The 26,585-nt window shown below is 37.1% G+C and overlaps 1 protein-coding gene across 11 annotated transcripts in view; it reads right to left on the bottom strand.

The window, feature by feature from the left end:
- Nucleotides 1-26,585, bottom strand: part of LOC135203194 (oxysterol-binding protein 1-like) — a 355,421-nt gene that overhangs the window by 91,095 nt on the left and 237,741 nt on the right. For 9 of the 11 annotated variants that reach the window (XM_064232920.1, XM_064232919.1, XM_064232922.1 and 6 more), the window contains 3 exons: nt 18,235-18,354; nt 10,481-10,672; nt 10,220-10,303 (listed from right to left, as the gene is read on the bottom strand). In XM_064232920.1, the coding sequence (XP_064088990.1) occupies nt 10,220-10,303; nt 10,481-10,672; nt 18,235-18,354 (396 nt within the window). The remainder of the gene's footprint in view (nt 1-10,219; nt 10,304-10,480; nt 10,673-18,234; nt 18,355-26,585) is intronic. The other 2 variants (XM_064232925.1, XM_064232927.1) reach the window with 1 other exon arrangement.

Below are 26,585 nucleotides of genomic sequence, written 5' to 3'. Positions count from 1 at the left end.
TGAAATCCTTTTGTATAATAAGTGGGGGTGTTTGAATACCTATATGTAGTAATCTTTTTATTGCATGATTAAGGATGTCTACTTAAAATGACTTTCCATTTTAAATAAAGAAAAAATTATTTGCAGTACATTCAAACCTAGAGAAGACATATTCTTAAAGTACCATTACAATCTTTAATCTTATATATAGTTTAACTAGTGAAAATTCCTCCAAATCATCCATATGTATTAGCAATGTCCACTGGGGCAGAGGTGAAATGTTACAAGTCACTTCATCCCATGACGGTGACTTGTGATATAAGATGGGGGCACGGGAAAACTGATAATAGAAATTACGTACATATCTTTTAAGATAGACATTTTTAATTTCTGTCCACATAATTATAAACTTCACACCGATGATGCACGATTTAAAAAGCTAATGCTTGGTTTGCAACAGCTCCTCTTTGAAGGGCAAACTTGAATAAGAACAGCAGCAGAGTGAAATCCTTGAACATTAATCCCTTCTCTGTGAAATATCAAAAGATTGATGTCCAATACATTCACTGTTCATATTTGTAGGTTTTCTTTGTAATTAAAGGGTATTAGATCATCTACAGATTATGATAATCCTCCTGTCCCTACTTACTCTCCCTAGAGGTAATTAAGTATAATGACTACAACCATTCAGGTTTGAGCAGTAATCTCTGAGTCTAATGCCTAGGGGATACAAAGAGTAGCACTAAGTTCTGAAGGGAAGAACCCAAGTATCTGAAGATAAAAGACACACATACAATACCTGTATGAATCAACTACTGATAATTTGAGTTTTGTGTACAAGACTCAAAAATTTCACTTAACTAAGGGTGAGCTGCAAGGTCCCTTTTGGCACAGTTCCCCAGCATATAGCAATGTTGGTCTTGTACCAAAGATAGTCAAGGAAAAGGAGCCTGCTACTGGCTCTGCTTCAGATATTCTTTTTGGTAGCTCAAGATCGGGTCAATCAAGGCCAGTGGCTATCCTAAATACTTATGAACTTGGTATTCTCCTTCCATCAGATAATCCACAGTTCCTAAGAGAGGGTCTAAGGTAGCAGTTTGTCATATGTTTTCTTTACTACTGTTACAGTGAATACAAAAGCAGGTGTAGACTGTCTTTAGTCACTAAAATACAAGAGATATAGGATATCAAAACTGGCATATTCTGCAGTCATCTGGTAAGACCTTGGCTATGGTTCTCTCTATAGCCTCTTAACCCTTAATGGACAGTTACCATCATATGAGTAGCAATAATAGGTTTAGGGTGGTGGGCAGATTCACTCATGGTGAGCATCAGTATTACGTGCCATCGATTTGGAGGAATCAGGCGGGAAAGAGGTTACATAATTTTTATTACCATAATGACATATTTAGACTGGTTCATATCAACAAAGTAGGCAGCTCATGAGTTAGTTGTGATCTTGACTTCAAGGGGACGTGTTTCTCTTCCTCCCATAACGTCTTTTTATTATTTGCTGTTTATTTCAGTTCTTATCTTTTATGATAGTATGTCAGTTATAATTTTAATATTGCCAAAAAATGTGCAAAGAAATATTAGAAAAAACATGAATATCCCAAAAAGTTACTGAATCGTTGATCTTGGTAAATTTACATAAATATTTTACAACAAATATACAGGTAATCCCCAGTTATCAGCGATCGGGCTTTATGGGGCTTGTCTAATACCAAAAACTGCCAAAAATTCAATGATTTTTGGTGCCGAAATGCGCCAATTTCCAATTATCAGCACTGATAAAGGGATTTTGACGTAAGGAAAAATCTATTTCTGGGCGATTGGCTCGTGTCGCCAGCGAAATATCCTTTAATCTATTATTTCTAGGGTAAATGTACTAACACATACCAGAGAATAAATAAAATAAAGAAAAAGGTCAGTATAACTGACTCGCTCACCCTCCAAGAGGGTGTCGGTATGAACACTAGGCGAGTGAGACCACTACCACGAGCCAAATACCAATAGAAATCTCCCACAACAAAAACCCTCCATGAGGAGAGCCGACCCACAGAGTGAGCAGCTCGTACTACTACTACTCCATCCCATTGCTGCCGACTGCTGCGCCCCTAGTGCCATCCTGAAGTTAGCAGACAATCTTGGGCGAAGGGATGGGTAGGGTGGGATTTCGCTGGCGACACGAGCCAATCGCCCAGAAATAGATTTTTCCTTACGTCAAAATCCCTTTTCTGGGCTCAGCTCGTGTCGCTGCGCGAAATCGTACCAGAGAAATAGCACAAGATTGTAACAAAAGAAATAAAACAAAACAGAATAGGTCTCAAATAAAAATAAAGTAAATATAAAAAAGAGTATAATTGCTAAAAAGATACAAATACACAGTGATACAAAATAGAAATATGCTTAAATTACCCTTAATTCTAAACATGTTTCTTATCATAAGGTAATTACATATGTACAGAGGTAAATTGGCTTACATGTAACAAAATAGTATCTGTGTAAAAGCATGTATCAAAATATATAACAGCAATTAAAAATGAACAAATTAAACAACAATGATAATATATAAGGAATGCATATGACTTAATATACAAAACCCGTAACCATCATAATTGAGATGTATCCCCTAGCAAAAATAAAAAATAAGGGGGTAACATCCATGAGATCAAAATCCATAATCATCTGTGAGTGTCCCTAGCAAAAAATAAGGGCACCCACTACATCATCATCAAAGCAGCTAAGACACCAGGTGAATGTAAATGAACACGGTAGGAATAGACGAACTGTTGGGTGAAGCAGGTAGAAAGGAGGACTGAATCTTCTACTACAATTAACTAGAATCAGGGGAAACTATGTTTCCCGCTGCTACTGCTGAAAATTTCAGAGCTTCCAAGGACTTAAGGTAATGGCGTTTGAACACTGTCGGCGATTTCCATCCGGTATACTTTTTCAACTCATCGAAGTTCATGTGTTGGAAATAATTAATTGAGGTGGGCTACTGCCCTGACATCATGTGCTTTCGGGAAAGAGTCAGGATTGGCTTGCTTAATAAAGTACAGGATTTGTTGCCTGATGCCTTTAATGATAAAGTTCCACCTTTTTCCCTCCTAAAGAAGGGGAGGGGACCCGATGAGGATGAGGAAGGTTCCTGGACAGAAAGGCTCGTAAGGTTGTAACTGGGCAAAGAGATACATCTTGTGGAAGGGGTAGTACCTTCCAAGGTTCCCACCTCATCAAAGGATCTTCATTCTTTGCTAAAAAGCTACGTTCCGGAGAAAGTAGCACTTACTCCTGTGAGAAGGAATTGAATATGATCCGGATCTCGATAAAGCCGACAGTTCTGAAATTCTTGCTCCTGAAGCTAAGCTTAATAAAAACAGGGTTTTCCTTAAGAGCATTATAACGAGCATGTGTCATTATCGGTTTCTGAAGCCAGTGTTTAGAACATCGTTTAAGAACCATGAAACTGACGTAGGCCTTACAGAAGGTCTAAGTCTAGCACATGCCTTAGGAATAGACGAGAAGTAGGAATCCGTCAAGTCTATGTTGAACCCAAATTGAAATATCTTTTTCAAGGCTGACTTGTTTGTCGTAATCGTGCTAGCTGCTAAACCTTTTTCAAATAAGGATCTGAAAAAGGATATAGCTGAATTAACTGTCATGATTCTAATATCAGATTCTCTCAGGAAGATTGCTAACTTTTTGACAGCAGCATCATACTGTCTCAAAGTTGAATCCCTTTTATCGGATTCCAAGAAGAGAATATTCTGAGGGTCAATATTCGCATCTCTTTTTGCCGCAAACTTCATGAAATCCATAAAGTTAGGGTTTTGAGAATCCCTGAGGAAGCGAACACAGTCTTCGTTTGTACTGACTGGGAGAGCCTGGGATTGGGGATCCGAAGAGGACGAAGGCCCAGCTCCAGAATTAGGGGATACCAATTGCTCTTCGGCCAGTCTGGGGCTACTAGAGCCACTTGACCCTTGAACGTCCTGAGTTTGTTTAACACTTTCATGAGAAGATTCACTGGAGGAAAGACATAAATCTTCTTCCAGTTGTTCCCAGTCCAGAGCCAGGGCGTCCGTGGCATAGGCCAGAGGGTCCAGGTTGGGGGCTACGTAACAGGGGAGCTTGTGATTCGCTTGGGATGCGAAGAGATCCACCTGTAGCCCTGGGACTCTTGAAGGATCCATTGGAACGAAACTGTTTGTCCAGAGACCATTCCGACTCTAGGGTACTGATCGGGATAACGCGTCTGCTATGACGTTTCTCACTCCAGCTATGTGAGTGGAGGAGAGATGCCAACTGAACTTGTCTGCCAGGGAGAAGATGGCTACCATCACATGATTTAGATGACGTGACTTGGAGCCTCCTCTGTTTATACAATGTACCACCACTGCGCTGTCCAGAACTAGCTTTATGTGGGAGTACTTTGGTGGGCGCAACCTTTTTAGAGTCAAGAACACTGCCATTGCCTCCAGTACGTTTATATGGAACTGACTGAACTGAGGTGACCAAGTTCCTTGAACCTTTTGGACCTGGGAATACCCTCCCCAACCGCTTAAGGACGCGTCTGTGTGGATGGTGATCCCTGGTGGAGGGAACTGAAGGGGTACTGACACTGACAAATTCTTGACTTTCGCCCACGGGGGGGGGGGGGCTGAAGTCGATTCTTTAGAATCAGAGGGACTGAGGATAGTTTGTCCTGGACCTGACATTTGCTCGTGAGCGCCAGATTCTGGTTAGGTCTTTCAGTTTGGCTTTCATTAAGACGTTTGTCACTGATGCAAAACTGGAGAGAACCCAGGATCCTCTCCTGAGCTCTCCTTGACGCCAGTTTGTGACTTAGAAATTGCTTGACTGACTTCGCTATTTCTTTCCTTTTGGATGATGGAATCGACAGAGTATGGGAGGATAGATTCCATTGAATGCCCCCAGCCACTGAAAGTCTGACTCTGGAGTGAGTCTTGACTTGGTCCTGTTTATCTTGAAGCCTAGATATTCCAGGAACTGAATCACTTTCAGTGTGGCTCTGTTGCATTCCTCGACTGTTGGCGCCCAGATCAACCAATCGTCGAGATACGCTACTACCATAATCCCTTGTGATCTGAGTTGTTGCACTACCACTTCCGCTAGTTTCGTGAACACCCTGGGTGCCACGTTGAGTCCGAAGGGAACTACCTTGAAGGAGAATGTCTGGTCTCCTATCTTGAAACCCAGATATGGACGGAAGTGTCTTGCAATAGGGATATGATAGTAGGCGTCTGTAAGATCGATAGAGGTGGTGACGGCCCCACGGGGAAGTAGGGTCCGCACCTGTGAGATCGTGAGCATCTTGAACTTGTCGCAGCGGATGGCTAAGTTTAAGCGGGACAAGTCTAAGATTACTCTTCTTTTTTGTGAGCCTTTCTTTGGCACGCTGAACAAGCGACCTTGAAATTTTAATCTCTTGACTCTCACTATAGCTCCTTTCTGAAGGAGGTCCTCTGCGTACTCTGTCAATTCCTTTGAAGTAAGGAAGTTGACGGAAAGGTCCCTGGATGGAGGGTGGGTTCGTTCAATCCAGCTCCAACCCAGGGCCTTTTGACACTATGCTCTGAGCCCATTCGCTGAAGTTCCACCGGTGGCGAAAGTGGAAACAGCCTCCCTCCTACTGAAGTTCTTCATTGGTTCTGGTAACCGCCTCGGCCTCCTCTGAAGTGCTTTCCCCTGTTAAGGGGCCTCCCGATCCTCTCCCACGAAAGGAACGCTTACCTCTGCTCCCTTACCCGAGCGGTCATACTTCTGTGAAGCTTGACTCTCGAAGGCTTGATTGTAAGCTGGAGAGATGGCGTAAGAGGTGGAGGGCTGAGGTTGAGGGGATATCACATAAATTGGCTGTGATTGAGCCTTAGAGGTGGAAGGTTGGGCTGTTTGCACTAAGGGCAACGCTGGAACTTGCTGAGGAAAGCGTGACTGCTTCTTCTGGTAAGGATGGAAGCGCCCAATAGGTTTCCCCCGACCTTTACCTTTAGGTGTTAGGTCTTGTCTCCTCTTAGCTGTAAGGCCCCAACGGTCCTTAAGGCTCTGGTTCAGCCTCGTAGCCTCTGACTGAACTTCCTTCACCATAGCTTCTGGGAAGAGATCTGCTCCCCAGATGTTAGACGAGAGCAACCTATTCGGTTCTTATGTCGAATGGTTGCCTCTTGTAGGACATGCTTCCGACAATTCGTTCTAGCAGTGGCAAACTCAAACATATCCGACTGTACCGTTTGAGTCAGTGCTTTGTCATGAGCTTAAAAAGCGGTTCTGAGCCATAAGCTATGGTTGCTACCTCGGACATAGCCATAGAGTTAATTGATCTGGCTAGTCGCGATTTTGCGTCAATTCAGCCTGAATAAGGTTATCTGGGAGCCTGGTAGCTTTTCACCAAACTGCTCCATAGCACAGTCCGGTTTGAGTTTGCCAGCTGAGAAGGTGTTTTGGCAAGTCCTCCCACAATTCTCCGGCGATAGGGGAGCAACGGAGATGGTGGGATCTGCTTCCTTCAATTGAGGCATGGGATCCCCCTTCTGGGCCGCTGGGATGGTAGACCTCGCGATCTTTGTCAGGAACGGGAGCGGGGTACTCTCATCCATTGTGAAAATGGTAAAGGGACTCTTGAAAGGTTGTATCCTGGTATTGGAACAATCCATGTCCTCTAAACATCTGAGCCATTCTCTCTGAGCCTGGTCTCGTGAATAGAGGACTGTCTCCTTAGGCACCCTATCATCCCGAACCATGGCTGAAGCTGTAAGCCTTGCGTAGCCTATGAACGGAGGCTGGAGGTCTACCGGGAAGAACTCGAAGACCTCTATCCTTCGAGTTCCGAATTCCGGTATGGAAATGAGACCGTCTTGGAAGGGGGCGTATGACGCTACTCTCCATGGATTGTTCATCGAGAACCGAGGTAGCGAGTCATACGGAGGAAGCTGAGTTCCACTCGTATTGGAAAGTGAAGGAGAGGCTAGAGGGACTTCTCTCAGTCCGGCTATAATGGAGTCCTGGGAAGTAATCCTATCCGACAGACGAGAGATCATTTGCTCCATGCTACTCTTTAGGGACCCAACCAAGTCGCCCACCTGTTGCAACAGGCCAGCATTGGAGTCCAAGGCCGGAGCTGCTGCGGAGGTGGAGGGGTGGCTCTGAATCGGAACCAAGGGTAGCGGAACTGGTGACTCTGCCGGGGTGCGAGATCTCTCTCTGGAGGATTTACTCCTCGAGGACTTAGAGCCGGAGCTAGAAGTTTTAGACTTGTCTGCTCCGGGATTCGCAGCCGGAGACTTACGTGAGGAGGGATGACGCCGAAGTCGACTTCTTAGACGACGACGACGTCTTAGACAAGGATTTCACTGCTTGACCCTTGACCTTAGGTCTAACCGAAGCGTCAGGAGGAGAATACAATTCATCACCTGTAAACCCTTGGAAGGATGGAGAGGTTGCAGGAGTAGAAGAAACAGTCACACCCAAGGGTGACCCTTGGGTGTCCACCCTACTTACCTCGACCAACAGGTCGTCTACACCTACCATAGGTTCTACATTAATATCTAAAGTTGCGACGTCTGTGGAGATATCCTGGTCTTGATCAGTTAATGAGGCAGCCAGCTGTTGTTGGATGAAGGCGATAGTAGGGGCCGCCTCTACTGGGTCGACGTATCCTGTCGCCTTGCCTCCGGGGAAGATTATTAGCGCCAACCGCTTCTCCAAGATGTAAGGCATACCCTTGGCGGCGTTCTTCCCAAAAACCGCCGACCCAGGCCCGCAGGGTTTGCCAGTGCGGTATCCTTCACTGCCGGCGCCTGGAAGAGAGGGCGTAGGTTAGATTTAGAATCACTTAAACTAAAACTTAATATAACTTAAACTTAGATGCCTTAAGTTAAAGTGATGATGAAAACTTAAGCACTAAAACAGAAGCGGAGCAGCTACCGGAGCTGGAATACTCACCCCTTCTAAAAGCTGGCTCACCAGATCGTAACATATGGTACACGTCTCATGGTACCAGACCTGGATGTCCCCGTGCAGAGTCGCGCATGGAGCATGGGACCGGCAAACTTCGGTGCCACAGGGGGTCCTGAAGTGTGGCGGCGCATCCCGGATGCTCACAGTTGGTGGCCTGTAAGTGGGAAGAGACATGAGTATCTTAAAGAATAACACTTACAGGCTAAAGGACAGAAGAACTCCGTTGCATGCCGGAGCTCGGAAAAAATTTAGCATAACCCCCCCCCTGCTCCGCCTGAATAGCTATAATCCCGGAGAATCCGGTAAAACATGTAGGGGAGGGGGGGAAGAGGTTTAAGGTACTTAAGTACTACTTATAGTTAATCTATAACTCTTAAACCTAAAACTCAAACGAACCGGAGCAAGTCCAGTGCGTAGCGGAGTGTAGTAACTCAGCAATACGGTACGTTAGCAGGACCCACTTGTAGTTCCGGTCCCACCCTACTGGGTGGACCAACAACTTCCCGCTGGATGCCAGGACTCCGATCATGGAAAGGAGACCTAGCAAGGTCGGGAAGAGCGAGGAGACATACAGGCTCGAGCGAACCGGAGCGACCAGGAAGCAACGGATGGGGGAAAAGGCCAGTACCCCCCATCACATCACCACCGGGCCGGACCGAGAAGCCGGAGAGGTCGCGTCCAGTCTGGGTCTGTCCCTCGTCTCCCTTGGTCCCTCCGCCTGGGGGGGAGACGAGGGAGGCATGCTCGGGTATGAGGAGCGAGCGTGGGCAGACTGCCCCACCCTCCCCCGACTCTATGGAAGAGCGGGAGGAGGGGGGAAGGGACTGGGCAGGCGTCTGGCTGTCTCGTGATCGCGTAGTGACCACGAGACGGTAAGGCTAAAATAAGACAACTCCAAACCTAGGACCAAACCGACTGATGAAAACAGAGAGATGCTATAGAAGCAACAAGCAACCGAACTGATGAGCGGTAGCAAAGGCTCAAGGAGCCAGGACCTAGGCTAAGCCAGACGCCCAACTAACCTAACCATAACAAAATACATGGTAATAAAATAAAATAAAAGAAAGAAAACAATAAAGTAGGAGAAAAATCCAGGAGTGTGACGAACTAAGCCCGAAGGAAAGTCTACCCAACTCAAAGCTAGTCAGAGGCCGATACTAAGAGCCGGGACTAGGGTCTGGAAAGAAGAAGCCTATCATAAGGTAAAAGACATGCATGCATGACAAACCTGAGTAGACAGTACCCTAAGTAAAACGGATAATAAATATAGAGCGTACATAGAGAATGGGATGTTCTAGGTATGGGAGACCGAGAACGAACCACCACGCGGCAGAACCATGCTGCCATGCTTCCGACCCCGAGTACGTATTTATACCTAAAAAACGGCAAATACTGACCGAGGGCCGGAAAAAACCAACTAACCATAAATACTGAGTACTTAACTTAGCTGCTGCAATAGCTGCACGCTCCATCACAGATAAATCCAACGAAAGGGCACAAAAAACACAGAGAGAAAAATATCACGACTGCTCGTGAGGGGCTAACTGAAAAGGATGTCCACTAGGGGCGCAGCAGTCGGCAGCAATGGGATGGAGTAGTAGTAGTACGAGCTGCTCACTCTGTGGGTCGGCTCTCCTCATGGAGGGTTTTTTGTTGTGGGAGATTTCTATTGGTATTTGGCTCGTGGTAGTCTCACTCGCCTAGTGTTCATACCGACACCCTCTTGGAGGGTGAGCGAGTCAGTTATACTGACCTTTTTTCTTTATTTTATTTATTCTCTGGTATGTGTTAGTACATTTACCCTAGAAATAATAGATTAAAGGATATTTCGTGCAGCGACACGAGCTGAGCCCAGAAATAGAGTATTAGTGCCAATGCAGAAACAGAACAATTACAATAGGGCTCAACTTGAGTGAAGACAAAAGATACTCAAGGCAAAGCAATGCAGTGTGTTGCATATGAATGCATATATCTTATTAATGATGTGTAATGAAGCACAAAGCTATATGCATAGCTAAGTGAATTGCAAGTTGTATGAAGAAATTATACAAATTTCCAAACTAAAAAGCAAAGGTATACAAATACCACCAAAGAGAAAACGGATGGATAAGTGATGGGTCTAAAAGAATAGCAAGAGAGGACTCAAATGTTATGTAGACAGGACAGATTTTTTTTTTTTTTTTTTTTTTAAAGTCAGGATTCACACATGCAAAAACTGACCAAACAATGTAAAAGGTAAGTACATATACATCCTTACCGGTGCTGCTCTGTCTAATATATCACTATATTCAAAATCTTCTGTTAATCGTTGTAAAAAGGAGAGAGGCTCGTTGAAATTAACCTGAAATGAAAGAACGAATAAGTTGGTATCCAACATATATACAGTTACAGTATGATAAATTTCTCTATTGTTTACAACAACAAAAAGCTCACATTTAAAAATAAAATAAAATAAAATAAAATAAAAAAATCCAGTCAACCAAAATAGTGATTAACAACAATACTTTTGAAAACTTACCGGCATTGGAATTTTTGATAGCTCCTTCCCTATACAATTTTTTAAAATCGACCAAAGATTTATGGGATAATTTGGTTTCTCTGGTACTATAGTTCTACGTTGCCTTTTCGGTTGACCATTCGCTTGTATCACTCCTCCATCTGTTGGAGTTGTGGCCTGAGAACCATTGAGGCTAGCCATTTCTTCACTTAGCTATTGAAAAAGAATACACAACTTGCTTAAAATACAAAATTATTATGTTAATTACTAAAGTAAATATTTTACTAAAGTGAATACTATGTATAACCACCTAAACAACTTGAACTAAATACTGAATTTGTGCTTCAGTTAAATACTAACTTTGTGCTTCAATTCTAAACAGAGAGCCATCCTCTTAAATTTTTTTTTTCTCACTAACAAGCACGCTAAAATACCTAAAATACTTATACATTTTATTAATCAAATTTCTATTTGCTCAAGCATTTCTAAAGTTAAATTAACCTCATAAGAAAAATAATTAATTTTAACCCATGAAGTACAAGCTGTTCTGACTTAAAACTATCCTCTGAATATGTTTTTAACCAGCAGAGGATATGTAAGTTACTAATTAAATCTAATTTTCTACTTATTTCTGAGAAAGATAACTATGTTTCAAGGAAAACCAACAATTACTTTAGGTGACTGGCATTTTCTGAGGAATAACGCTAGAATGAAGTTAGATATTACAAACTCTACTGGTTAATAAAGAAAAGCCTTACATACAAATCATGAAACTTTAAAAACCCGCAAAATATCCAAACAATAATGAAATACTGTACTCAAAATATATTCAAGAATACAGTACATAGTATACAATCTATCAAAGGCAAGAGCTTCAAAACCCGAAGACTGCATGGGAATCTCTAATTACATTTTTAAACTGAATACATTTTCATGTATGGTATCACACACCTACCCCAAAAGAGCCTTTTATGTCAATCACACACAAAAAACATACAGAAACACTGAAGGATCTTCAAAAGTTTAGGGAGGGCTTTCTGAAGACTGCATACCTCACAGGTAAGTATTAGTTTTTATCTACAAGAATGTAAATGCTTTCACACTGTCTCACAGTCCTTTATGAAAGTGGATCTAAAGAATTTTCAGACAATTAAGATTCTTATCAAAACTGTAGATAAAGCATCTGTTGATCTTTCCTCATATATTCATCATATAGAGGAACTGAAGGCACGTTGAAACTACATATCATACTCTACGTCAAATTCAAACTTTTCGGAAAAGTAAGAACCATATGATGAAATCCTATGATACTATCTACTTGTACTGTACAACTAACATGTTCAAGAGAGCTCTCACAAGATAAAAAAATTTTAGTGCTTGATTCTTGGTCAGATGGTGCACAAATTTGACAATATTAATATCTGCAAATAAATAATTCAATACCTAAAATCATCTAGCAAAACCTAAAACACACGAACAAATTCCAAACTACTTTGCAAATGAAAATCACTGAATATTCATCAAACACAGACTTGACAAAGTCCACAAAGCACTAGGTAGTAACCCAAAGATCATGATTTGATATCCAAATAAACTGAACCAAACTCTTTTCCATGTGGCAAAGTTCTATATATTGAAAATGCATGAGGGAAAACCATAGCGGAGGGTTCATCTATTCCCCAGGTACCTGCCCAGGTGATAAGCAGCTGCCTTATGCAACTAGAAATGTCAACAAACATCACAAGTAATTAACAGTCATCTATCAAATCTTAATTTTTCCTGTAACTATCTCATGAGTGTTGTACTATACTCTAAAAAAAAAAATTCTACATTTTCTTTTTAAATCATAGTCTGCACCAGAAATCTGAAGATTTATAGAAAACACAGCACTGTCACCATACAGTCAAGCTGTGCACATATAGGCCACTAATAAAAAGCAAAGAGTAAGGCTTGATGCAAGATCCTGTAGTCAAATGTAGCTGCAGCATACTGTTTTCGATAGAAAAACAATGTCATTTGCATCCTCTAAATATAACCTTCAAAGGATATGAGATACCAAGATGTACAAAACCTTGATTCAAGTGCAAATAAGATCAACATCACCATGACCTGAGATACTGAGAAAGAGCAATTTCAATGTTGAAGAGAGAGAGAGAGAGAGAGAGAGAGAGAGAGAGAGAGAGAGAGAGAGAGAGAGAGAGAGAGAGAGAATCTCAAAATATTTTCAATTGGCTTTTCTTCAAAAGACACCACTCCATGCTGGTCATCTATAGCACACTACTAATACAAGTACGATGGCTGAATTGCAGTTATGCTGATTGACAATTAAATGTAAAATGTGTAACAATGTAAGTGGAATGTAAGTAATCTAGATGATTTTGAATGTGCTGGGATACAAATATTAACACATTAGTTACTCACTCATCTAAGTGTCTGTCAATGGCCTAAATTTTACCTAAAACTATTAAACCCTTCACTTACCTAAGCCACTCTACATAATATTCTTAGCCAGTTTGGGACTGACATGATATACCTATAAATTAATTGCAGTTCTTTAAACGGTTCTGAATAAATATTCCTTTTTATTTATTCTTCTTAAAATATGATATAAAAAGTCATCGGTCGCAGATCACACACACAAAATAAATGGGGAATTCAACAACATAAAATGTTGTCAAACAAAGCTTTGCTATTCTCCTTTACATGTAAAAATAAATAAAAAATATAAAACTAAAAAAGGCATGGTAAACAAAATTTGTGCTCTGAAGGATAAATATATACATGTACATTAATTAATTACCTTTGCATCTTGCAACCTACAAAGTAATTTCAAGCAATGCATTTACCAATTCCAAGGACAAATGGAACAGGCACTAGAAATGACTACACATAATTCCTCATACTAATGTCACAAAGTATTTTGAAAACTTTTACCACATGGAGGACACATTTTGTCTATATATAGTTGTCTACTGGTTACATATTCATGTCAAGGATTAGTTGATTAAATATTCTCTGCCCTGGGTATTCTCCAAATCTTTTTTTTTTTTTTTTTACCGAGATGCAGGCCCTTCAATAATAATAATAATAATAATAATAATAATAATAATAATAATAATAATAATAATAATAATAATAATAAAACGGCATACTGATTATAATTGCAACATTCCTCCACGAGAGTTCTGAATAAAAAAAAAAATAATTACTACAAATAAGATTTCTGTTTATGCTGACTACTACTACGAAAAAAAAACTAATTCAAGATAATCATAGCTTCTGACTGAACTGTTACATGTACTGCTTAAAAGAATGAGGGCACTTCAACATTGTAAACATGGAATTTATACAGTAGTGTAAAAATATGTTCAGTAGCAAAAAGTGACAACTGAAACTATTAGTTTTGGTTTTACATTAACAGGAGAAAAATAAATATTTTCATCTTCATGTGTGAACTCTGACAAACCGTAAGTTTTGTCCTATAGAGTGTACACTTTCAAACTACTGAACTAAAAGCTGATTTTCTTTATATGTCCCAGCATGCACACATGAAGTACATCAACACCTAAAGAAATACTGCATTAGAAAAACAATTATAACACACCATCAGACAATAACTATAAAATCTTTTAACTGTGATGGTATAATTTGCTGTAAAAAAAATACTCTAGTGCTAAGATTCATGGATAGATACCCTATTTAACAAGTATTTTTCTTCACTAATTAGGGCAAGACCATTTACCTAGTTTATAGTGACTCACTGACAATTGATATAAACACACAAGATTGCCCCACCACTGGAAAAACTCCTCTACTTGCTCAGTCATTTTTGTTTTGCTTAAAAATCATGTAAGGCTGCTAAAGCCAATATATAGGTGGAAAGGGTATAAGGAAGACAAATTATAATGTACAGGCACTGATTAGTCCTGGTCCCATATTTTTCATGCTTTGCTCACACGTCCCCAATATGAAAGTTGACAGCGAAAGACTCATGAGAGTTCTTGCAATAAGGAAGCTGCCTTATCTATTAAGTCTGAAGCAAAGTACAAACCAACCGACTCCTTTTAAGAGCATTACTTACTACAATTGACTATCTAACTATAGTCGACTCAATTAAGGTAGATTCTTGTGCCTATGAGGCGTTTGTTTGGTGGCCTCTGATTGGCTAGTAATGGGAGGTAGGCCTTTCTCTCAGTGTCTCGTTATTTTCATCAGTAGTTCAGAAAACTAGCAATATGTTTTATTTCTTCAATCATCTCACGCTTTACTCAAGATAGGAAAGTTCAAGATAGGAAAGCTTTGGTCATACCATAGGATTCGGTATTAATTGTACAACTAAGTCATCTTTTCCTGAAATCAATAAGATAAAACACAAAGGAATTACAATGAGTTAAAGTAAAGAGAAGCATTTAATTCTTTATATACCTGTTTTTACTTATCAGACTTTACATCATTAACACGATCAAGACAAAATAGATTTTGTGTTTTCATACAACAAATTCACCCTGAATACACTGGTGCTTCCAGATTTTAGATGCATGTAATATGTGAAGAGAAAATGAGGAATATGTCTTATTATGTTGCATCCGTAAATGAGCCAAGTTTGATGGTATTGCCGAGAGAATGTGATCTGCACAGATATCCAATTATGACTGGCAAACATATAGTATGTAAGGACACATTTGATAAGGAAAAAAATAATAATAATGATATGGATGCATCTGGTAGTATCAGCTCAGATATAGGTGGGCCGCAGGGAATTCAGTCCAGCAAAGAAGTTGAACTCTGTGGACAGACTTCCCACCTCTTCAACTCAGCCTAAGCTTTAATCAGTTTATTTCAGAATATTGTTTCTAATTCTATCATATGAACATACTTTCAAACAAAAGAGATATCAGAGACTTATTTGAGTGATATGAAATAATAATCTCAGTGAAGTAATAAACAACAAAGAATTAAGAAAGATTGACGCCCTTTTAGGCGGAGTCAAGTACGGATGAAACACGATAAGACATGTTCTTCATTTTCTCTTCACATATTACATGGATCTGAAATCTGAAAGCAGCAGCGTATTCAGGGTGAATTTGTTATATGAAAACATAAGTTTGACTTTATCTTGATCGCATGAACGATGCAAAATCCGATGATAAGTAAAAACAGGTATAAAGAATGAAATGTTTTTTCTTCACTTCTACTCGTAATTCCTTTGTATTTTATCCTATTGATTTCAGGAAAAGATGATTTAGTTGCACAATTAATACCAATTCCTTTGGTATGACCAAAACTTTCTTATCTTTTGCAAAATGTGAGATAAATGAAGGAATATAGATTTATTGCTAATTTTCTGAGCTACAAACACAAATATGACACACTGAGCGAGTAGCCTACCTCCCGGTACCAGCCAATCAGAGGCCGCCAAACAAAGACCTAGTAGGCACAAGAATCTACCTTAAGTGAATCTACTATAGTTTATGAACTCTTTTGTCTGAATGGAAGGCAATCTTGAAGGTGAAGTCATTACAAGATACCTTTGTAATGGGCTCACATTAGGCCTTAACCAGAATAGTATATGGCGCTGATGTATGTTGTTGATATTCAAAGGGTATCACTAGTGATAGCCATTTAAAAGACTGCAAAATTTTCTCCATTTCTCAATATGATAAAGAAGTTCAAAAGGGAAGATAAAGTCAAAGGGAGGAGAGCTTTCTTTTTCTAGCAACAATCACAAAGGCTGGCCACTAGACCTAGTCAAGTTCTCTGGGATGCTGCCTCCAAATGCCTATTCTTGCCAAGAACATGATAGCTTCAAGTCCTTTCTAAAAGGCCCTTATTTTTTTTAGGATTATTGCAATGTGGCTGCCAATGAAATTTGGGCCAAACTAGAAGCTACCTGGGAAGGTTAGTATGAATGTACTGACAATTCAAAAAAATTTTCCACTGGCTATCATACAGCAATAATAGTCACTCAAATCTACATAAGGATATCTATAAATTGCAGCTTCAACCAGATATGGAAAAGGAAGTCTCCATTGCAAAGTTGTCTTACAGGTGCAAATGAATAACTTTCCAAGTTGCCTCAGGGGAACAAGAGGAACACTGACAAGCAACTTGAGATCAAGACATTTCAGAAATGTAAATACAATATGCATTATACATTTTGTTCAGAGCAAGGCTATTAACCCACTAGGCATCTGCAAAATCTTCTAATGCTATGAGAAAAAAGTGTCAGTAACTAACACAACTAAGCATACCATGTGTCAGTGATGCTTAGCAAGAAGTAAGACAGTATGAGCCAGCACTATCTATGAAAGTACAGAACCCCAGCATGGAAGCAACAGATATTTTTTACATACAGTAGAAATCTCCCATTTCGCTTTCAAGTAACATTCCCACAACTTCCTGAATAGATATCTCTACATCATCAACAGGGATGACAATCAAAGTGAAATTCTAGACAATTACACTCACAATCAAAGTAGAAATTCTCAACAATTACACTTATTTGCAAAAATGTCACAAAGATGACATACAACACACACATTATATATATATATATATATATATATATATATATATATATACTATATTATATATATATATATATATATATTTATATATATATATATATATATACCATAGTATATATACATATCCTATATATATATATATATATATATATATATATATATATATATATATATATATATATGTATATATATATATAGATATATATATATATATATATATATATATATATATATATATGTGTGTGTGTGTGTGTGTGTGTGTGTGTGTGTGCAAATAGTGGAAGTTTAGTAGTAACTGCAACTGTGCTATAACCACAGACCACATAATACACAAAAGGTAATAGAAGTGAATGTGTAATCTGCCACAGCCATAGCAGGAGTGCAAAAACCAGTCATAATACAGTAGGCAACATACATAAATGAATAAATTGGGTGACAAATCAATACAAAAATCAAAATGATGATTTTCTCAAAAACAGAAAATGAAAGAAAACATTAAATGAAATTAATCCAGAATTCGTCAGCTGCAACAAGTGATGCATTTTCAGTCTAAACCAATGAAAGTGCAAGGTAACAAACATACTTGCTTCATGCGGTAATTGAGACAACTGAAACTGCATTTGCTCTAGTCAACAACGATAAAGAAAAGACTTTCTAATAACATCTGCTATAATATTATAAAAGCATCAATCCTAAGTGGTCTTCAAGTGGTTCCTACATAATGTACAAAAGAAAACAAAGATGAAATAAAAAATAAATGCAAAAATAGGTTCCTGGTGTCTACTTAACTTCTATTCCTCCACTAACCAAAAGAGGACAAAAATCTTGTTTGAAAAAAAGAAGTTCCTACATCCACATTAACCAAACACCGATGTAAGCTGTACAATACTTTTAAAATATTGCCTAGGCAAATCCAGTGACATCTGGACCATAATATAATGACTAAATTACTAAATTTACTAACTTTGTGATGGCTCAAATTAGCTTTGTGATGTATCAAATTAGCAAAAATTCTTAAGCAATAATAAAGGGTAAATCCCTATGTAACGAAAGCCTAAATAGAATAACAGTGCAATTACATGATGAGCAGTAGCTTGTCATCTTCAATTTTCAAGTCACATACACAATTACCATGATTTATATACACATGCAGTTGCTTTGACCGCAAGCAGAATGTGAACAAAAAACACAAAATTCCAGGACAAACACACAAAAGAAAGGAGTAAAATGACAGGAAAACGAACTTACACTATAACTACTATCTGTATTGTTGTCTTTCCTCATGATGACTTGGACGGTGTTGTCTTGTCCGTCTCCTTCACTGCTGGACGCTGACACAGTGTCACCTACACCTTGCCCTTCCGATGCCTACAGTGCCCAAAAACATGAAAACACATCAAATCCACCAACCCTAAGTAAATACTCACTCAAAATGGAAGCTGAAGCTTTTGTTAGGCATTAGCAAAGGGTCACACATACTAATTCCTTGAAAACAAAATGGACAATACACAACAGGTCACCAGAAAATCAAATTAAGACGTAACAAAAGATACTTTACTCTTTACTTAATAATGAGAGAGAGAGAGAGAGAGAGAAGAGAGAGAGAGAGAGAGAGAGAGAGAGAGAGAGAGAGAGAGAGAGAGAGAGCTTGCTATTTATTTTTTTCTTTCAGTATACAGTTAGTGATTGTAATGAAAACCATGAAACATTTATATTAAAAATCCTTGGTAATAGGATCTCTTCTTTCAATAATAAATATCTGACAAATATATATGCAACAAAATAAAACATTATTTCTATGCCAAATGATATATCTGAGCAGACTGAAAAATAATAGCTTTTATTTCCCTTCTCTGCATTATTTGATAAGTCACTACACAGCATGAGCCTACAATTGAAAATTCAAGTATTCAATAAACAAATTTGTACATAGTTCTTTAAATAACTTTTTAATGGTAGTATAGTTAAAGTATTCAGATCACTAGTAACAATGGCAGCAAGAAAGAAATACAGCTTCATAAAAGTATATATTTTCACATTCTTTTCATATTGTTTTGGCAGTTCATACTATATTCACTACAGACCCCTATCAATATAATAAAATAAATTTGTGATAAGAATTTAACAACAAAGTATATATAATTGGTAAGGTATCTTACAATAAATCAGAATTTTGAGGCTGACCATTAGAAGGATATAGAAGCACATATTACAAAAGTGAACGACTTTAAATGAATGAGGAATTAGTATAGCTCCTGCTCTACAATTAAAAAAGATATTATGTAGTACCAAATATACTGTATGTATGTGTGTGTGTGTTATATACCAAATTGATTGCAATTTAGTGTACAATACAATGAAAAAAATTAACTCGTTAGCTTTAACCGTTTTGCTCACAGCGTGATTTGTGGTACCTTGACCTATGAGTTTAATTTGTTCTGTGGCCGAGCTCGTACCTCAATTTGCTAGCACATCAAATAAATTTTCCCCATTGAAAACACTTAAAATGCCTTTAATCTGTTCCAACCCTCAAAATGCCACAACATATTTTTATGTTTAATGTTACTAAATTATGAAAATACATTTCGAAATAACAAATTTTGTATAAAAACATAATAGAAAGAGTATGTAAAGATATAATTAAGTTTTATACAGTGTACAGGTAGTGTTCATGTTACGATAATTTGTCTTACAATAATCTGATTTTACAATGGAGTTAGCAATTAATACTGATACAATAATATTTAGAAAATATCAAAGATCAACAAGGCAATATACTGTTAAATTTAAACCAAGTTGTAGCTGAAGCTAAGAAAATTGTTCAAGCTGCTAATGACTATTATTGTGCATCGGCAACAAAGATAAAACTCCCGTAAACTTATGCCATCAAACACAAACGTAAATAAAATTGAGAGGAAATCATTTTAATCAAAACTACTGTGCTTGAAAGAACACATTTTACTGTTGTTTTTACACTGATAAAAGATAAATAATGTAATGCTTGTATTACGATGAAGTAAAGTGAAAATAGCGAACGGAATCCTGTAGTAATTGTTTTACTCAATAAACATGAGGCCAACGCAATCTATTAACGAAACAAATAATTTAGTTCACAATCACGAGATGTATTCAAGTCATATTTCGACTTGGAGACATGTCATATAACGATAAATGACCATGACTCATATAAGTTAAGTACTCACACATTCGTGGATTTCTCTCTGGAACATTTCCCCGAATTATTCGCGGAAAATTTGCCTATTCGCAGTATTTTTCTATGAGAAATCTCCTCAAATTCCTGTTTTTTTTTATAAATTTCATCATAACATGCCCTTTTTGTGTTAAAACTATTAAAAAAACCAGGTATAAAAATTTTTTGTGGGTGTTTCTTGAGTTTTAACTAACAAAATAGGAGGTTTTAAGCCTTTTTATATGGGTTCCAACTATTAGTGGGTTCTTACTATTCATGGGGGGGGGGGTGGGGGGGGGGGTTCTGGTACGCATCTCCCATGAATACTGGGTGACCACTGTATCTAGATATTTGTTTATGCTAACTAGAAGCAAGAAATTTCACTCAGAATTGAGTTAAATATGACAAAATAAACTTGTATTTGCCATCAGCTGACTTCTTAACCAAAACACTGACTGCTATATTAGTATTTTATAATAAAATAGACAATAGTACATATACTATATTACTGGACACAGTGAAGTAATGTATAACTAAAAGATTCATGGAAAAAATGCATATTTACTTTTTCTTCTTTGCTTATCTTAATTTTTATCACTATGTCACCAACGTATATGACTGCCATAATTCCAACAATCCTAATTTAATCCAGTGCTTACTTATACAGAAAAACCAGGTTCGGGCATCTGACAGCTTTTGATTTCATAAATTTTGCTTTAATAGACAAATACATACTGTAAAATTTCCCTTCAATTTTACATGTAAAAGATTATTGTCTTGCTAATAGGACTCCTTTAATTATAAAACACATAACTTGTAATATTTCCTACCAGCCTCTCTATCCTGCTTTCTATCCTGTTATTTATTGCAAAGTGGATCATGATTTACTTGGGTTGAGAAACTATCAATTTTCATTTTCATTTTCAAGTGTAAAAGTGGTTTCATCACCAACTATAGTAGATTCACATCAGCTGAGCATCTGATGTCTAGGCCTGTCCCTTACGATGCTTCAGGTAGGCTGTTGATAATTCAATCTCAGGGCTGGAAACTCTTGGTCTTGCTCGAAAGTTCATATAAGCAGGATGTACTATGTTCCGACCTCTCTTTTGAAAATTATAACTTTCATTACACCTCAGTTTTACCTGCAGAAAAGGGGCGTTTCCAAATTTCCTCACTAAACACTTCAAGCCAATGATTTAAGGATTATAATTATATAAGAATTATGTAGCTACTTTAGCAAACTTAATGCTAAAACATTTATAGTGAAAAAACATGAAATTCTTAATTTAAAATAAATTCTTTCATTCCTTACATCAGATTGCATTGCATTCATCATTTATCATCTTGTGTTTCATACAGTTTCATAGTTTAAATGTCATGGAAGACAATGCTACCAAAAATAATTATAGGTAGGGCTATCAATATGAAAATAAAAAGAAAATGATTAAGAATATTAATCTCTCTCTCTCTCTTATCTTCGTGTAGTCAGGTGTTGCTCATGTGATCAAAAAGAAAATGATTAAGAATATTAATCTCTCTCTCTCTTATCTTCGTGTAGTCAGGTGTTGCTCATGTGATCACTCAATGACGTCATCATCATGATCACGGCCCCTTGATGGAAGAAATCTTATGGGGTAAAAGGAAAATTAAAACTTCATTATCATCACTATCATTATCACCATGATCCTTCCATATCCTATTGTGAAAATCTCTCTATTAAAAAAAAATTGTTACTTAGGTATTGATACCTTTTAGAGGAAATTCATTTATCCCATTGATTTCTCTCTCCTACAATAAGTCTTCCTATATCCCTCTCATTATCCCTTTTATTATATACGTAATTATGTAATATTACAATTTTCTTCATAATTCATATATCATTATAATCTTTTAGTCATTGACTTGAAGATATTTAGTGATGAAATTCAGAAACACTCCTTTTCTGCAGGTAAACTGAGGGGTAATGAAAGCTATAATTTGTAAAAGAGAGGAAGGAACATAAATCCTGCCTATGTGATCTCTGGAGCAAGACTGAGTTTCCAGCCCTGTGAATGGCTTATCAATAGCCAATGAGGAGTGTCCTATGGGAATGGCCTACACATCAGATGCACAGCTGATGTGAATCAATTATAGTATGTACCTCCAATAAAAAAAACCTAAGAGTATCAAGAATTTGGCCATGTGTGGTTTTAATAATGCCTAATAATAATCATTCTATCATTAAGACAACATTACATTCCATTGTTAACAATGACACCTAGCTATGCAATGCAGCTGCATTTAAATTTAGTTCATTGACCACAGTAAGAAAAATATTCTTCTAAATAATTACAAGGAAATAAGAGATTACTGTACAAATGATGTGGGTTTGGATGAGTTAAAAGCATAAGGATTTAAGCAAAATGGGAGAATGGATAACCCACACTCCAAATACTGTTGCTTCAACCTCAAAACTTTATAGTTCAGCCCTGACAAATATTCAGAAAACCAGACACCTCTTACTCTCATAGTTTCTCAGATTTAGATAAAAAACATATCAAATTTTTGGGCCTTAAACCATTCTTGGATCAACTATTATAGCATTTATTTTAATTTGATGGCTAGGAGTAAACAGCTTATGATTCATGGATTAAAACAAGTTGTGCTCTGTATGATATTTCAATGGTAGGAAAAGAATAAAATGCCAAGGGTTCATTGCTAAAACAATAAAATTAGTTGGTAGTATTTCAATATATTTGGTAAAAATTCAAGACAAAAGTTACGAGAAAATTAAACAACGTATGATGATATGAATCTGAATTTTGTAACAAGAATGGTTTTTGTTACTAATATTACGGATGGAAAGAACATTACAGGGAAGCAACTGCATCTTGCATTTATCAAGTCAGAATAAACAATGGGAATAATAACATCTGTCTTGAATGTTTGCCATTTATCTTGAAATACAGAGTAAATATAATATTCAAATTCTGAATTAGAAAGTCAGCAAACCTATCGACAACTCTTGAGAAATGTTAACAATTGTAACTTCATTTTCAAAATAAAAATTATTTGTTAGCCCTAAATAAAAAAGCTAGAAATTCAGCAATCATTAGTTCTACAAGATCTTAACAATTTACCAGTTCAGAAATGCAATATACAGATTATAAGTAACAATCCCAAAAATTGCTGCAAGAGTGATGTACTATATGTCATCACTCATCAACAACAAAATTAATGAAAATGGCAAGAGTGAAAGTCGCCATTCTTTATGCAAATTTCACATTATGCTCTTCATTATCACTATTGTAGGATTTCCTCATATTCTCAGGTGTGTTCTTGTATTTTCATGCAATTATATGCTATGATGATGGATTACAAGATTTTGGATGGTTTCATCTTACCTTTATCCTGTCATTTCTGTCACTACTACTACTATTACTACTACTACTACTACTACTACATACTACTACTACTGCTACTACTACTACTACCTTTATAACACTACAGTACTGATAATACTTATATCACATAAAATCTAGGATAACATATCTCATCATACGCTCTCTTACCTGTTACATACTAATTTACATTCTAAAATAATGACTTGAATAATCAAATTTTTCCCCTTTGCTTTCATCTCCAACTATTATTAGGGATACTATTTTCCTTTAATATAACATACAGCCTTCCCATCTCTTGTACTTATGTACAGCTAATGCTAAAGTTGACTTTATCCACTCTATGAAGATGAAAATATTACTGTAAGTAGAGAAAAGTCCTTTTAATTTTACATTCAATTTCCTATTTTATTACTAATTCCATATGATCTCCAATTAAAATAACCTAAAGATTGTACTGACCAAAAGAAAATTCAACTGAAGATCACTGTACGTAAAAGTGCCTATGCAAATTGTTTTGAAAACTTTAGCATGGGTTTCACAACTTCCTCCTGACCCCTTGCTGAGTTCAAAAAGGTGCCCAAGTTGTAGGGATGAAGTTATTAGTTCTGTTCCATATCCTTCACAGTAAATCTTTCAGCAGTTATTGGTTATATATACTACACCAGCTCTATTAGAGGAGAGATTTATATTTTGCCTTCTTATCTAAAATAAAAGTGGGCAGACAAAAACATATTCCTGGTGACCTTTTCCTTTCCTTTCGTGTCAAACTGTATACTACAGACAAAATTCTCATGGGAGTTAAATATCAGCCTAAACAACTACTGAAAAGAGATAAAATGACTACCCTGTGACAGAAAAGATAAAATGGCCACCATGTGACAGAAAGAAGAGAATACCGAGAAAAAAAAATGAGCAGCATCAATGAACTACTTTTCATCCAATCAAAACAGGTGAAAAAAATCTAACCTCAAAATATAGGTTGGAAAAATCCAAAGCATAAGGTTTTCATCTTTCTTACTTTAAATAATAGTTAAGAAAGCCCAACATATATAAAATATTCCATATTCCACCAAACCTTGAAATACAGGTTGAAAAAACCACAAATATAAGATTTTCATCATAGTACTTAAATATAATACGTAGAGCTTACTGACTGTGATTAATTAATTACTCCTGCAATTTATAAAAAGATTTTTAAACTAAAATGGCAATCCTTTCAGACACTTCAGATATGAAAATGTTTATAAAAAATACATTAAATTTAGCAAGAAAAATTTACTGTAGCAAAGCTTAATTTGTCAGAGATGGGTTTTTACAAACTCTTCAATTCTATTTATAAAGTCCTAGCGGCAAAAAAAATTTAAGACTAATTATTAACAACAAATGATAGCTAGGAAGTACAAGAATGAAAATCAACAGACTAAAGAAGGTGCTTCATATAATAGCCTGTAAACTGACACTAAAAACAGGAAGGGAATGAATGTTACACCATCAGTAAAAATCAAGATCAGGTAAAAAGGCCAGAATAGGTTTAAGAAAAAAAAGCTAAAAAAACATCTGGCTACAGGTACATAAATTTCCTTTGTCCAATTACAGAAATACATAGCTATCCCCTAACAGAATTAAATGATATAAAAGCAACAGATGATGATGAAGCTAAGAATGAGTTATTTGCACTACTTTATTAGAATGGTAAAGGAAAAACAAAGGTCAACAAAGGACTTGCAGGGAAGCTTTCAACAAGAGGGGGACATGTTGATCATAAGAGGTTGGTATTCACAGCTTTATAGCTCAAGGAAAATGATTCCTGTCCATTATTATGTTACCATTTTTTTTATTCAATTTTTTTTTTATACAGTATTCACTGCTTCTGAATTTAAAGAAATTTATTCCTGTCCATTATTATGTTACCATTTTTTTTATTCAATTTTTTTTTTTTATACAGTATTCACTGCTTCTGAATTTAAAGAAATTTATTCCTGTCCATTATTATCTGCTACCATTTTCTTTTTCTTCAAGACTGTTAGTAACTGATTTGTTCAAGACTACCTGTACCTGATCTGTCCTCAGTTCTCTTTTATGCAACACATATAATTAACTGGGTTAAAATTTGATATTTATAATAAGTTTCATTAGTTATGTTAACCCAGTGCCAGACAAATTACAATTTACCAATTGATTGGTGATCCTCAATGTCCTTTAGTCCTTTGCCATAGTCAAGTTATTGTCTACCATGCCTCTTGCCTTGGTCACTTAGATGATAGGCAGTCTCCTGGTCTTCCATACCATGCCTTTGACCCACAACTTATTTCTTTCTGCTACTGTATTACTTTTATTCTGTTTAACTTAATCTATTCTCGCCTGTGCGCTAAACATCCTTCAAGAACCTCCAGGACGGCCCAATGATAACCTGGAAAGGACTCAGTGAGCTTGTTAAACTATGCCAAGATAATTATCTGAGGTAGACTTTGGATTATTTTTTGACCTAAATACTGTTTCTCTATCTCATAACAGGCTAACTAACTTGGCACCACTCTTATGGGAGTAAAACACCTGGCTATCTTTAACATAAATGTGCCAGAAGGACATGATACAACTCGATTATCTTGTCTGTGTACCATGTTAAAATTAAGCTCACCCATTTTTACTCAAGACGCCTACATTTGAAGAACTTTTTTTGTTTTCTAAGGTGGAATAGACATGGACTAGCTATCTTAGATCACCAATCATTTTGTGGCCAAGACTAAATAAACAGTGTCATAGATTAAACAGCTATTACTGGGTAATTTTCGAAGTTTCAAAGTCAATAAGTTGTCCAAAACTTGTTACAAAAAATTCACTTTAGTTCCAACATTCAGTAACCTCTTTAAGATCACACCTTTCTTTGAAGCAATTATATGCTGCTACTGTCCTTTCCCAGTGGCTGTTAAACCTCTTACCTATTACTGTTATACATTCCATCTACTCTAATAAGTCACAAACTCTAAGATTATGACCTTATTTGCTATTGCTGTATTTCTCTATTC

The sequence above is a fragment of the Macrobrachium nipponense genome, chromosome 33 (assembly GCF_015104395.2).
Source record: "Macrobrachium nipponense isolate FS-2020 chromosome 33, ASM1510439v2, whole genome shotgun sequence".
In the NCBI taxonomy this organism is placed as follows: domain Eukaryota; kingdom Metazoa; phylum Arthropoda; class Malacostraca; order Decapoda; family Palaemonidae; genus Macrobrachium; species Macrobrachium nipponense.
The sequence above is the reverse complement of the archived record's forward strand: the minus strand, read 5'-3'. Positions and strand labels throughout refer to the sequence as shown.